This window comes from Bombina bombina, unplaced genomic scaffold (genome assembly GCF_027579735.1).
Source record: "Bombina bombina isolate aBomBom1 unplaced genomic scaffold, aBomBom1.pri scaffold_481, whole genome shotgun sequence".
Classification (NCBI taxonomy): Eukaryota; Metazoa; Chordata; class Amphibia; order Anura; family Bombinatoridae; genus Bombina; species Bombina bombina.
In genome coordinates, this window is record NW_026512014.1 from 278,811 (window position 1) to 293,485 (window position 14,675).

General features: G+C 40.1%; 1 protein-coding gene across 3 annotated transcripts in view; it reads right to left on the reverse strand.

The window, feature by feature from the left end:
* The window catches only part of CRTAM (cytotoxic and regulatory T cell molecule), a 243,889-nt gene extending 234,821 nt beyond the window's left edge, over positions 1-9,068 (reverse strand). For all 3 annotated transcript variants that reach the window (XM_053696811.1, XM_053696809.1, XM_053696810.1), the window contains exon 1: positions 8,994-9,068. In XM_053696811.1, the coding sequence (XP_053552786.1) occupies positions 8,994-9,039 (46 nt within the window). In that variant the 5' untranslated portion in view covers positions 9,040-9,068. The remainder of the gene's footprint in view (positions 1-8,993) is intronic.
* Between the last annotated feature and the right edge of the window lie 5,607 nt (positions 9,069-14,675).

A 14,675-nucleotide genomic window follows, 5' to 3' on the forward strand; every position in this document is an offset into this window, starting at 1 on the left:
GGAGAGGAGGGAGAGAGTGAAGAAAGACAATTGAAAGAGGAGGAGAGTAGCAGAAAGGGAGAGGGTGAAGAAAGACAAGAGAAAGAAGGGAGAGGATCAGAATGAAAAGGGAGAGGGAGATAGTGAAGAGGGAGAGTAGCAGAAAGAAAAAGAGAGAGGAGAGAGAGAGAGTGAAGAAAGACAAGAGAAAGAGGAGGAGAGTAGCAGAAAGGGAGAGGGTGAAGAAAAACCAGAGAGAGAAGGGAGAGACTGAAGAAAGACAAGAGAAAGAGGAGGGAGAGTAGCAGAAAGAAAAGGGAGAGAGGGAAGAAAGACAAGATAAAGAGGAGGGAGGGTAGCAGAAAGAAAAAGGGAGAGGATGAAGACAGAAAAGAGAAAGAGGAGGGGGAGTGGCGGAAAGATAAAGGGAGAGGGTGAAGAAAGACAAGAGAAAGAGGAGGGAGAGTTGTAGAACGAAAAAGGGAGAGGAGGGAGAGGGTGAAGAAAGACAAGAGAAAAGGGAGGGAGAGGGTGAAGAAAGACAAGACAAAAAGAGGAGGAGAGTAGCAGAAAGAAAAAGGGAGAGGAGGGAGAGAGTGAAGAAAGACAAGAGAAAGAGGAGGAGGAAGAGTAGCAGAAAGAAAAATGGAGAGGAGGGAGAGAGAGTGAAGAAAGACAAGACGAAGAGGAGGGAGAGTAGCAGACAGAAAAGGGGAGAGGAGGGAGAGGGTGAAGAAAGACAAGAGAAAGAGGAGGGAGAGTAGCAGACAGAAAAGGGGAGAGGAGGTAGAGGGTGAAGAAAGACAAGAGAAAGAGGAGGGAGAGTAGCAGAAAGAAAAAGTGAGAGGGTGACGAAAGACAAGAGAAAGAGGAGGGAGAGTAGCAGAAACAAAAAGGGAGAGGAGGGAGAGAGTGAAGAAAAACAAGAGAAAAAGGAGGTAGAGGGTGAAGAAAGACAAGAGAAAATGGAGGGAGAGTAGCAGAAACAAAAAGGGAGAGGAGGGAGGGAGTGAAGAAAGACAAGAGAAAAAGGAGGAGAGTAGCAGAAAGGGAGAGGGTGAAGAAAGACAAGAGAAAGAAGGGAGAGGATCAGAATGAAAAGGGAGAGGTAGAGAGGGAAGAAAGAGGAGGGAGAGTAGCAGAAAGAAAAAGGGAGAGAGTGAAAAAATACAAGAGACAGAGGAGGGAGAGGGTGAAAAAAGACAAGAGAAAGAGGAAGGAGAGTAGCAGAAAGAAAAAGGGAGAGTAGGGAGAGGGTGAAGAAAGACAAGAGAAAGAAGAGGGAGAGTAGCAGAAAGATAAAGGGAGAGGAGGGAGAGGATGAAGAAAGACAAGAGAAGGAGTTGGGAGAGAGTGAAGAAAGGCAAGAGAAAGAGGAGGGAGAGTAGCAGAAACAAAATGAGGGAGGAGGGAGAGGGTGAAGAAAGACAAGAGAAAGAGGAGGGAGAGAGGGAAGACAGACAAGAGAAAGAGGAGGGAGAGAGTGAAGAAAGACAATGGACAGAGGAGGGATAGTGTGAAAAAAGACAAGAGAAAGGAAGGAGAGTAGCAGAAAGAAAAAGGGAGAGGAGGAAAAGGGTGAAGAAAGACAATAGAACGAGGAGAGAGAGTAGCAGAAATAAAAAGGGAGAGGGTGAAGAAAGACAAGAGAGAGAGGAGGGAGAAAGTGAAGAAAGACAAGAGAAAGAGGAAGGAGAGGATGAAGAAAGACAAGAGACAGAGGAGGGAGAGGGTGAAGAAAGACAAGAGAAAGAGGAGGGAGAGTAACAGAAAAAAAAAGGGAGAGGAGGGAGAGGGTGAAGAAAGACAAGAGACAGAGGAGGGAGAGGGTGAAGAAAGACAAGAGAAAGAGGAGGGAGAGTAGCAGAAAGAAAAAGGGAAAGGGTGAAGAAAGACAAGAGAAAGAGGAGGGAGAGGGTGAAGAAAGGCAAGAGACAAAGGAGGGAGAGGGTTAAGAAAGAGGAGGAAGAGTAGCAGAAAGAAAAATGGAGAGGAGAGAGAGAGAGTGAAGAAAGACAAGAGATAGAGGAGGGAAAAAGCAGAAAGATAAAGTGAGAGGAGGGAGAGTAACAGAAAAAAAGGGAGAGGAGGTAGAGAGTGAAGAAAGACAAGAGAAAAAGGAGGGAGAGTAGCAGAAAGAAAAAGGGAGAGGAGGTAGAGAGTGAAGAAAAAGGAGGGAGAGTAGCAGAAAGAAAAAGGGAGAGGAGGGAGAGAGTGTAGAAAGACAAGAGAAAAAGAAGGGAGAGGGTGAAGAAAGACAAGAGAAAGAGGAGGGAGAGTAGCAGAAAGAAAAACACAGGAGGGAGAGAGTGAAGAAAGACAAGAGAAAGAGGAGGGAGAGTAGCAGAAAGAAAAAGAGAGAGGAGTGATAGTGAAGAAAGACAAGAGAAAAAGAAGGGAGAGTAGCAGAAAGAAAAAGGGAGAGGAGGGAGAGAGTGAAGAAAGACAAGAGAAAAAGGAGGGAGAGTAGCAGAAAGAAAAAGGGAGAGGAGGGAGAGAGTGAAGAAAGACAAGAGAAAAAGGAGGGAGAGTAGCAGAATGAAAAGGGAGAGGAGGGAGAGAGTGAAGAAAGACGAGAAAAAGGAGGGAGAGGGTGAAGAAAGACAAGAGAAAGAGGAGGGAGAGTAGCAGAAAGAAAAAGACAAGAGGGAGAGAGTGAAGAAAGACAAGAGAAAGAGGAGGGAGAGTAGCAGAAAGAAAAAGACAGGAGGGAGAGAGTGAAGAAAGACAAGAGGGAGAGGAGGGAGAGTAGCAGAAAGAAAAAGACAGGAGGGAGATTGTGAAAATAGACAAGAGAAAAAGGAGGTAGAGGGTGAAGAAAGACAAGAGAAAGAGGAGGGAGAGAGTGAAGAAAGACAAGAGGGAGAGGAGGGAGAGTAGCAGAAAGAAGGAGGGAGTAAGAGGGGGGAGAGTTGCAGAAAGAAGGAGGGAGTAGGAGGAGGGAGAGTTGCAGAAAGGAGGGAGTAAGAGGAGGGAGAGTAGCAGAAAGAAGGAGGGAGTAGGAGGAGGGAGAGTAGCAGAAAGAAGGAGGGAGTAAGAGGAGGGAGAGTTGCAGAAAGAAGGAGGGAGTAAGAGGAGGGAGAGTTGCAGAAAGAAGGAGGGAGTAAGAGGAGGGAGAGTTGCAGAAAGAAGGAGGGAGTAAGAGGAGGGAGAGTAGCAGAAAGAAGGAGGGAGTAAGAGGAGGGAGAGTCGCAGAAAGAAGGAGGGAGTAAGAGGAGGGAGAGTAGCAGAAAGAAGGAGGGAGTAAGAGGAGGGAGAGTTGCAGAAAGGAGGGAGTAAGAGGAGGGAGAGTAGCAGAAAGAAGGAGGGAGTAAGAGGAGGGAGAGTAGCAGAAAGAAGGAGGGAGGAAGAGGAGGGAGAGATTGATGAAGAGATAAGAAACCCGAAACAAAACATTTTTTTCCTTTCATGAATCAGATAGAGCAGCAAATGTAACAACTTTCTATTATTGATTTTTGTTTGTTCTGTTCTTATCTTTATTTGAAAAGCAGGAATGTAGGCTTTGGAGCTGGATCATCTTTGGTTCAGAACCTGGGTAGCGCTACATGTAGCCACCAATCAGTAAGCACTACCCAGGGAGCTGAACCAAAGATGGGCCGTTTCCTAAGTTTACATTTCTGCTTTTCAAATAAAGATAAGAACTGAATAGAGTGTGTATAAGAATTGCATATCTATATTAAATGGTAAGTTAAAGTGCATCTTCATTTAAAGGGACAGTCTAGTTAAAATTAAACTAGCATGATTCAGATAGAGCATGCAATTTTAAACAACTTTCCAATGTACTTTTGTTCTCTTGGTATACTTTGTTAAAAGCTAAACCTAGGTAGGCTCATATGCTAATTTCTAAGCCCTTTTACTGCCGTCTCTTATCTCAGTGCAATTTGACAGGTTTTCACAGCTAAAGGGTGTTAGTTCACGTGTGCCATATAGATAACATTGTTCTCACCCTTGTGCACCCTTGTGTATTTATGAGTCACCATTGATTGGCTAAAATTCAAGTCTGTAAATAGCACTGAAATAAGGGGGCAGTCTCCAAAGGCTCAGATAAAAGTTAATCACAGAGGTAAAAAGTATATTAATATAACTGAGACAAGGAGCAGTCTGCAGAGGCTTAGATACAAGGTAATCACAGAGGTAAAAAGTACATTAATATAACTGAGATAAGGAGCAGTCTGCAGAGACGTCGATACAAGGTAATCACAGAGGTAAAAAGTATATTAATATAACTGAGATAAGAAGCAGTCTGCAGAGGCTTAGATACAAGGTAATCACAGAGGTAAAAAGTATATTAATATAACTGAGATAAGGGCAGTCTGCAGAGGCTTAGATAGAAGGTAATCACAGAGGTAAAAAGTATATTAATATAACTGAGATAAGGAGCAGTCTGCAAAGGCTTAGATACAGGGTAATCACAGAGGTAAAAAGTATATTAATATAACTGAGACAAGGAGCAGTCTGCAGAGGCTTAGATACAAGGTAATCACAGAGGTAAAAAGTATATTAATATAACTGAGATAAGGGGCAGTCTGCAGAGGGTTAGATACAAGGTAATCACAGAGGTAAAAAGTATATTAATATAACTGAGATAAGGGGCAGTCTGCAGAGGCTTAGATACAAGGTAATCACAGAGGTAAAAATTATATTAATATAACTGAGATAAGGGGCAGTCTGCAGAGGCTTAGATATAGGGTAATCACAGAGGTAAAAAGTATATTAATATAACTAAGATAAGGGGCAGTCCCCAGAGGCTTAGATACAAAGTAATCACAGAGGTAAAAAGTATATTAATATAACTGAGATAAGGAGCAGTCTGCAGAGGCTTAGATACAAGGTAATCACAGAGGTAAACGTATATTAATATAACTGAGATAAGGAGCAGTCTGCAGAGGCGTAGATACAAGATAATCACAGAGGTAAAAAGTATTTTAATATAACTGAGATAAGGGGCAGTTTGCAGAGGCTTAGATACAAGGTAATCACAGAGGTAAAAAGTATATTAATATAACTGAGATAAGGGCAGGTTGCAGAGGCTTAGATACAAGGTAATCACAGAGGTAAAACGTATATTAATATAACTGAGATAAGGAGCAGTCTGCAGAGGCTTAGATACAAGGTAATCACAGATGTAAAAAGTATATTAATATAACTGAGATAAGGAGCAGTCTGCAGAGGCTTAGATACAGGGTAATCACAGAGGTAAAAAGTATATTAATATAACAGAGATAAGGAGCAGTCTGCAGATGCTTAGATACAAGGTAATCACAGAGGTAAAAAGAATATTAATATAACTGAGATAAGGGGCAGTCTGCAGAGGGTTAGATACAGGGTAATCACAGAGGTAAAAAGTATATTAATATAACTGAGATAAGGGGCAGCCTGCAGAGGCTTAATATAACTGAGATAAGGAGCACTCTGCAGAGGCTTAGATACAAGGTAATCACAGAGGTAAAAAGTATATTAATATAACTGAGATAAGGGGCAGTCTGCAGAGGCTTAGTTACAAGGTAATCAGAGGTTAAAAGTATATTAATATAACTTAGATAAGGGGGAAATCTGCAGAGGCTTAGATACAAGGTAATCACAGAGGTAAAAAGTATTTTAATATAACTGAGATAAGGAGCAGTCTGCAGAGGTTTAGATACAGGGTAATCACAGAGGTAAAAAGTATTTTAATATAACTGAGATAAGTGGCAGTCTGCAGAGGCTTAGATACAAGGTAATCACAGGGGTAAAAAGTATATTAATGTAACTGAGATAAGGGGCAGTCTGCAGAGGCTTAGATACAAGGTAATCACAGGGGTAAAAAGTATATTAATATAACTGAGATAAGGAGCAGTCTGCAGAGGCTTAGCTACAAGGAAATCACAGGGTAAAACGTATATGAATATAACTGAGATAAGGGGCAGTCTGCAGAGGCTTAGATACAAGGTAATCACAGAGGTAAAAAGTATATTAATATAACTGAAATAAGGGGCATCTGCAGAGGCTTAGATACAAGGTAATCACAGGGGTAAAAAGTATATTAATATAACTGAGATAAGGGGCAGTCTGCAGAGGCTTAGCTAAAAGGTAATCACAGGGGTAAAAAGTATATTAATATAACCCTGTTGGTTGTGCAAAACTAGAGAATGGGTAATAAAGGGGTTATCTTTTTTTTTAAACAATACAAATTCTGGAGTAGACTGTTCCTTTAAGCATTTAAATTAATAGCCCATTTCTTTAGTTTGTTTCCTTGTTGCATCTAAACTTGTTAAAATGTATCACAGTTTTTGTTTTCTGTAAAATAGAAGTTCATGTACTTTTGGTTTTTCTGTGTGTGGGTGTGTCACTGTACACCAATAGAGATGTGTGAGAGTTTTTCTGTGTGTGGGTGTGTCACTGTACACCAATAGAGATGTGTGAGCGTTTTTCTGTGTGTGGGTGTGTCACTGTACACCAATAGAGATGTGTGAGAGTTTTTCTGTGTGTGGGTGTGTCACTGTACACCAATAGAGATGTGTGAGAGTTTTTCTGTGTGTGGGTGTGTCACTGTACACCAATAGAGATGTGTGAGAGTTTTTCTGTGTGTGGGTGTGTCACTGTACACCAATAAAGATGTGTGAGAGTTTTTCTGTGTGTGGGTGTGTCACTGTACACCAATAGAGATGTGTGAGAGTTTTCCTGTGTGTGGGTGTGTCACTGTACACCAATAGAGATGTGTGAGAGTTTTTCTGTGTGTGGATGTGTCACTGTCCACCAATAGAGATGTGTGAGAGTTTTACTGTGTGTGGGTGTGTCACCGTCCACCAATAGAGATGTGTGAGAGTTTTTCTGTGTTTGGGTGTGTCACCGTCCACCAATAGAGATGTGTGAGAGTTTTTCTGTGTTTGGGTGTGTCACCGTCCACCAATAGAGATGTGTGAGAGTTTTTCTGTGTGTGGGTGTGTCGCTGTCCACCAATAGAGATGTGTGAGAGTTTTTCTGTGTGTGGGTGTGTCACTGTCCACCAATAGAGAAGTGTGAGTTTTTCTCAGCCATTAGGCTTCTATCCCATGGACAAGTTTCGCAATTTCTGTTTTAGGTTCTAGAGCCACATTATTAGCTTCACCTTAAACTTTTTTCAAGCAAAAAATCTATTTTTTATACACAACCTGGTGTAGGTACAGCCTGTTATACACAACCTGGTGTAGTTACAACCGGTTATACACAACCTGCTGTAGTTACAGCCTGTTATACACAACCTGATGTAGCTACAGCCTGTTATACACAACCTGATGTAGCAGCAACCTGTTATACACAACCTGATGTAGCAGCAGCCTGTTATACACAACCTTGTGTAGTTACAGCCTGTTATACACAACCTGGTGTAGTTACAACCTGTTATACACAACCTGCTGTAGTTACAGCCTGTTATACACAGCCTGATGTAGCAGCAGCCCGTTATACACAACCTGGGGCAGGTACAGCCTCTTATACACAACCTGGTGTAGGTACAGCCTGTTATACACAACCTGGGGCAGGTACAGCCTGTTATACACAACCTGGTGTAGGTACACCCTGTTATATACAACCTGGTGTAGGTACAGCCTGTTATACACAACCTGGTGCAGGTACAGCCTGTTATACATAACCTGGTGTAGGTACAACCTGTTATACACAACCTGGGGCAGGTACAACCTGTTATACACAACCTGGTGTAGGTACACCCTGTTATATACAACCTATCGTAGGTACAGCCTGTTATACACAACCTGGTGCAGGTACAGCCTGTTATACATAACCTGGTGTAGGTACAACCTGTTATACACAACCTGGGGCAGGTACAACCTGTTATACATAACCTGGTGTAGGTACAACCTGTTATACACAACCTGGGGCAGGTACAGCCTGTTATACATAACCTGGTGTAGGTACAGCCTGTTATATACAACCTTGTGTAGGTACAACCTGTTATACACAACCTGGTGTAGGTACAGCCTGTTATGCATAACCTGGTGTAGGTACAACCTGTTATACATAACCTGGCGTAGGTACAACCTGTTATACACAACCTGGTGTAGGTACAGCCTGTTATACATAACCTGGTGTAGGTACAGCCTGTTATACACAACCTGGTGTAGGTACAACCTGTTATACACAACCTGGCGTAGGTACAACCTGTTATACACAACCTGGTGTAGGTACAACCTGTTATACACAACCTGGCGTAGGTACAACCTGTTATACACAACCTGGCGTAGGTACAACCTGTTATACACAACCTGGTGTAGGTACAGCCTGTTATACATAACCTGGTGTAGGTACAGCCTGTTATACACAACCTGGTGTAGGTACAACCTGTTATACACAACCTGGCGTAGGTACAACCTGTTATACACAACCTGGCGTAGGTACAACCTGTTATACACAACCTGGTGTAGGTACAGCCTGTTATACACAACCTGGTGTAGGTACAACCTATTATACACAACCTGGGGCAGGTACAGCCTGTTATATACAACCTGGTGTACGTACAGCCTGTTATATACAACCTGGTGTACGTACAGCCTGTTATATACAACCTGGTGTAGGTACAGCCTGTTATACACAACCTGGTGTAGGTACAGCCTGTTATACACAACCTGGTGTAGGTACAGCCTGTTATTTTTTTTTTTACTTGTCTAACTAGTTCTCTTCATATCCATGACTAACATTGTAATAGTTTAGTGTCCCCCTGCCCATATGAACACAGGCTTAGCTGGCAGATAAAGCACAGTGCCCACAACTGTACGCCAGCGACTAACAGGGATGTGCAGGGGCTGCTCCTATATTCTTGTATACTGAGTCTCTTAAACACAACACATTACAGTAACCTTTCTGTTTGTTGCTTTTGAAGAGTGGAAAATAAAGTAATAAAGTTTCCTGACTTGTTTAAAAAAAAGTACAAATTTTTTTTTTAAAAAATTGACACATTATAGATGTTTGTGAATATTTTTGGTACTTGCTAGATAAGTAATTGTTTTGTTTGTATTTAAGTGGTAAAATAAACAACTTACCTTGTAAGAGGAACAAGATAACTGCACAAAGTATTGCTAAAAGCATCGTGAGTCTGGTGACAAATGTACTGTGACCTTCACTCGCTATATATTTCCTCTTAAGTGACAAAAGCTGAGACATTTAAGGGGGAGAACGGAAATAAAACAACAATTACAGTAATTTCCACAGATATACAACCTGGTGTAGGTACAGCCTGTTATACACAACCTGGTGTAGGTACAGCCTGTTATACACAACCTATTGTAGGTACACCCTGTTATATACAACCTGGTGTAGGTATAACCTGTTATACACAACCTGGTGTAGGTACAACCAGTTATACACAACCTATCGTAGGTACAACCAGTTATACACAACCTGGTGTAGGTACAGTCTGTTATATACAACCTGGTGCAGGTACAGTCTGTTATACACAACCTGGTGTAGGTATAGCCTGTTATACACAACCTGGTGTAGGTACAGTCTGTTATATACAACCTGGTGCAGGTACAGTCTGTTATACACAACCTGGTGTAGGTACAGCCTGTTATACACAACCTGGTGTAGGTACAGTCTGTTATACACAACCTGGTGCAGGTACAGCCTGTTATACACAACCTGGTGTAGGTACAGTCTGTTATACACAACCTGGTGCAGGTACAGGCTGTTATACACAACCTGATGCAGGTACAGCGTGTTACACATAACATACACAACCTGGTGTAGGTACAGCCTGTTATACACAACCTGGTGTAGGTACAGCCTGTTATACACAACCTATCGTAGGTACAGCCTATTATACACAACCTATTGTAGGTACAGCCTGTTATACACAACCTGGTGTAGGTACAGCCTGTTATACACAACCTGGTGTAGGTACAGCCTGTTATACACAACCTGGTGTAGGTATAGCCTGTTATACACAACCTGGTGTAGGTACAGTCTGTTATATACAACCTGGTGCAGGTACAGTCTGTTATACACAACCTGGTGTAGGTATAGCCTGTTATACACAACCTGGTGTAGGTACAGTCTGTTATATACAACCTGGTGCAGGTACAGTCTGTTATACACAACCTGGTGTAGGTACAGCCTGTTATACACAACCTGGTGTAGGTACAGTCTGTTATACACAACCTGGTGCAGGTACAGCCTGTTATACACAACCTGGTGTAGGTACAGTCTGTTATACACAACCTGGTGCAGGTACAGGCTGTTATACACAACCTGGTGTAGGTACAGCCTTTTATACACAACCTGGTGTAGGTACAGCCTGTTATACACAACCTGGTGTAGGTACAGCCTGTTATATACAATCACTGGCAATGCCTGGGTATAATGTGTAATAAGCTGATGTCATTATACTACTAATAACTGGCACTTTCTGGGTATAATGTGTAATAAGCTGATGTCATTATACTACTAACCACTGGCACTGTCTGTGTATAATGTGTAATAAGCTGATGTCATTATACTACTAACAACTGGCACTGTCTGTGTATAATGTGTAATAAGCTGATGTCATTATACTACTAACCACTGGCACTGTCTGTGTATAATGTGTAATAAGCTGATGTCATTATACTACTAACCACTGGCACTGTCTGTGTATAATGTGTAATAAGCTGATGTCATTATACTACTAACCACTGGCACTGTCTGTGTATAATGTGTAATAAGCTGATGTCATTATACTACTAATCACTGGCACTGTCTGTGTATAATGTGTAATAAGCTGATGTCATTATACCACTAACCACTGGCACTGTCTGTGTATAATGTGTAATAAGCTGATGTCATTATACTACTAACCACTGGCACTGTCTGGGTATAATGTGTAATAAGCTGATGTCATTATACTACTAATCACTGGCACTGTCTGGGTATAATGTGTAATAAGCTGATGTCATTATACTACTAATCACTGGCACTGTCTGTGTATAATGTGTAATAAGCTGATGTCATTATACTACTAACCACTGGCACTGTCTGTGTATAATGTGTAATAAGCTGATGTCATTATACTACTAATAACTGGCACTGTCTGTGTATAATGTGTAATAAGCTGATGTCATTATACTACTAATAACTGGCACTGTCTGTGTATAATGTGTAATAAGCTGATGTCATTATACTACTAATAACTAGCACTGTCTGTGTATAATGTGTAATAAGCTGATGTCATTATACTACTAATCACTGGCACTGTCTGGGTATAATGTGTAATAAGCTGATGTCATTATACTACTAATCACTGGCACTGTCTGTGTATAATGTGTAATAAGCTGATGTCATTATACTACTAACCACTGGCACTGTCTGTGTATAATGTGTAATAAGCTGATGTCATTATACTACTAACCACTGGCACTGTCTGGGTATAATGTGTAATAAGCTGATGTCATTATACTACTAATAACTGGCACTGTCTGTGTATAATGTGTAATAAGCTGATGTCATTATACTACTAACCACTGGCACTGTCTGTGTATAATGTGTAATAAGCTGATGTCATTATACTACTAACCACTGGCACTGTCTGTGTATAATGTGTAATAAGCTGATGTCATTATACTACTAATAACTGGCACTGTCTGTGTATATTGTGTAATAAGCTGATGTCATTATACTACTAACCACTGGCACTGTCTGTGTATAATGTCTAATAAGCTGATGTCATTATACTACTAACCACTGGCACTGTCTGTGCATAATGTGTAATAAGCTGATGCCATTATACTACTAACCACTGGCACTGTCTGTGTATAATGTGTAATAAGCTGATGTCATTATACTACTAATAACTGGCACTGTCTGTGTATAATGTGTAATAAGCTGATGTCATTATACTACTAATCACTGGCACTGTCTGTGTATAATGTGTAATAAGCTGATGTCATTATACTACTAATAACTGGCACTGTCTGTGTATAATGTGTAATAAGCTGATGTCATTATACTACTAATAACTGGCACTGTCTGGGTATAATGTGTAATAAGCTGATGTCATTATACTACTAATAACTGGCACTGTCTGGGTATAATGTGTAATAAGCTGATGTCATTATACTACTAATCACTGGCACTGTCTGTGTATAATGTGCAATAAGCTGATGTCATTATACTACTAATCACTGGCACTGTCTGTGTATAATGTGTAATAAGCTGATGTCATTATACTACTAATAACTGGCACTGTCTGTGTATAATGTGTAATAAGCTGATGTCATTATACTACTAATCACTGGCACTGTCTGTGTATAATGTGTAATAAGCTGATGTCATTATACTACTAACCACTGGCACTGTCTGTGTATAATGTGTAATAAGCTGATGTCATTATACTACTAATAACTGGCACTGTCTGGGTATAATGTGCAATAAGCTGATGTCATTATACTACTAATAACTGGCACTGTCTGGGTATAATGTGTAATAAGCTGATGTCATTATACTACTAATAACTGGCACTGTCTGTGTATAATGTGTAATAAGCTGATGTCATTATACTACTAACCACTGGCACTGTCTGTGTATAATGTGTAATAAGCTGATGTCATTATACTACTAACCACTGGCACTGTCTGTGTATAATGTGTAATAAGCTGATGTCATTATACTACTAATAACTGGCACTGTCTGTGTATATTGTGTAATAAGCTGATGTCATTATACTACTAACCACTGGCACTGTCTGTGTATAATGTCTAATAAGCTGATGTCATTATACTACTAACCACTGGCACTGTCTGTGTATAATGTGTAATAAGCTGATGCCATTATACTACTAACCACTGGCACTGTCTGTGTATAATGTGTAATAAGCTGATGTCATTATACTACTAATAACTGGCACTGTCTGTGTATAATGTGTAATAAGCTGATGTCATTATACTACTAATCACTGGCACTGTCTGTGTATAATGTGTAATAAGCTGATGTCATTATACTACTAATAACTGGCACTGTCTGTGTATAATGTGTAATAAGCTGATGTCATTATACTACTAATAACTGGCACTGTCTGTGTATAATGTGTAATAAGCTGATGTCATTATACTACTAATAACTGGCACTGTCTGGGTATAATGTGTAATAAGCTGATGTCATTATACTACTAATAACTGGCACTGTCTGGGTATAATGTGTAATAAGATGATGTCATTATACTACTAACCACTGGCACTGTCTGTGTATAATGTGCAATAAGCTGATGTCATTATACTACTAATCACTGGCACTGTCTGTGTATAATGTGTAATAAGCTGATGTCATTATACTACTAATAACTGGCACTGTCTGTGTATAATGTGTAATAAGCTGATGTCATTATACTACTAATCACTGGCACTGTCTGTGTATAATGTGTAATAAGCTGATGTCATTATACTACTAACCACTGGCACTGTCTGTGTATAATGTGTAATAAGCTGATGTCATTATACTACTAATAACTGGCACTGTCTGGGTATAATGTGCAATAAGCTGATGTCATTATACTACTAATAACTGGCACTGTCTGGGTATAATGTGTAATAAGCTGATGTCATTATACTACTAATAACTGGCACTGTCTGGGTATAATGTGCAATAAGCTGATGTCATTATACTACTAACCACTGGCACTTTCTGGGAATATTGTGTAATAAGCTGATGTCATTATACTACTAATCACTGGCACTGTCTGTGTATAATGTGTAATAAGCTGATGTCATTATACTACTAACCACTGGCACTGTCTGTGTATAATGTGTAATAAGCTGATGTCATTATACTACTAACCACTGGCACTGTCTGTGTATAATGTGTAATAAGCTGATGTCATTATACTACTAATCACTGGCACTGTCTGGGTATAATGTGTAATAAGCTGATGTCATTATACTACTAATCACTGGCATTGTCTGTGTATAATGTGTAATAAGCTGATGTCATTATACTACTAATCACTGGCACTATCTGTGTATAATGTGTAATAAGCTGATGTCATTATACTACTAATCACTGGCACTGTCTGTGTATAATGTGTAATAAGCTGATGTCATTATACTACTAATCACTGGCACTGTCTGGGTATAATGTGTAATAAGCTGATGTCATTATACTACTAATAACTGGCACTGTCTGTGTATAATGCGTAATAAGCTGATGTCATTATACTACTAATCACTGGCACTGTCTGTGTATAATGTGTAATAAGCTGATGTCATTATACTACTAATAACTGGCACTGTCTGTGTATAATGTGTAATAAGCTGATGTCATTATACTACTAATCACTGGCACTGTCTGGGTATAATGTGTAATAAGCTGATGTCATTATACTACTAACCACTGGCACTGTCTGTGTATATTGTGTAATAAGCTGATGTCATTATACCACTAACCACTGGCACTGTCTGTGTATAATGTGTAATAAGCTGATGTCATTATACTACTAACCACTGGCACTGTCTGTGTATAATGTGTAATAAGCTGATGTCATTATACTACTAATAACTGGCACTGTCTGTGTATAATGTGTAATAAGCTGATGTCATTATACTACTAATAACTGGCACTGTCTGGGTATAATGTGTAATAAGCTGATGTCATTATACTACTAACCACTGGCACTGTCTGTGTATAATGTGTAATAAGCTGATGTCATTATACTACTAATAACTGGCACTGTCTGTGTATAATGTGTAATAAGCTGATGT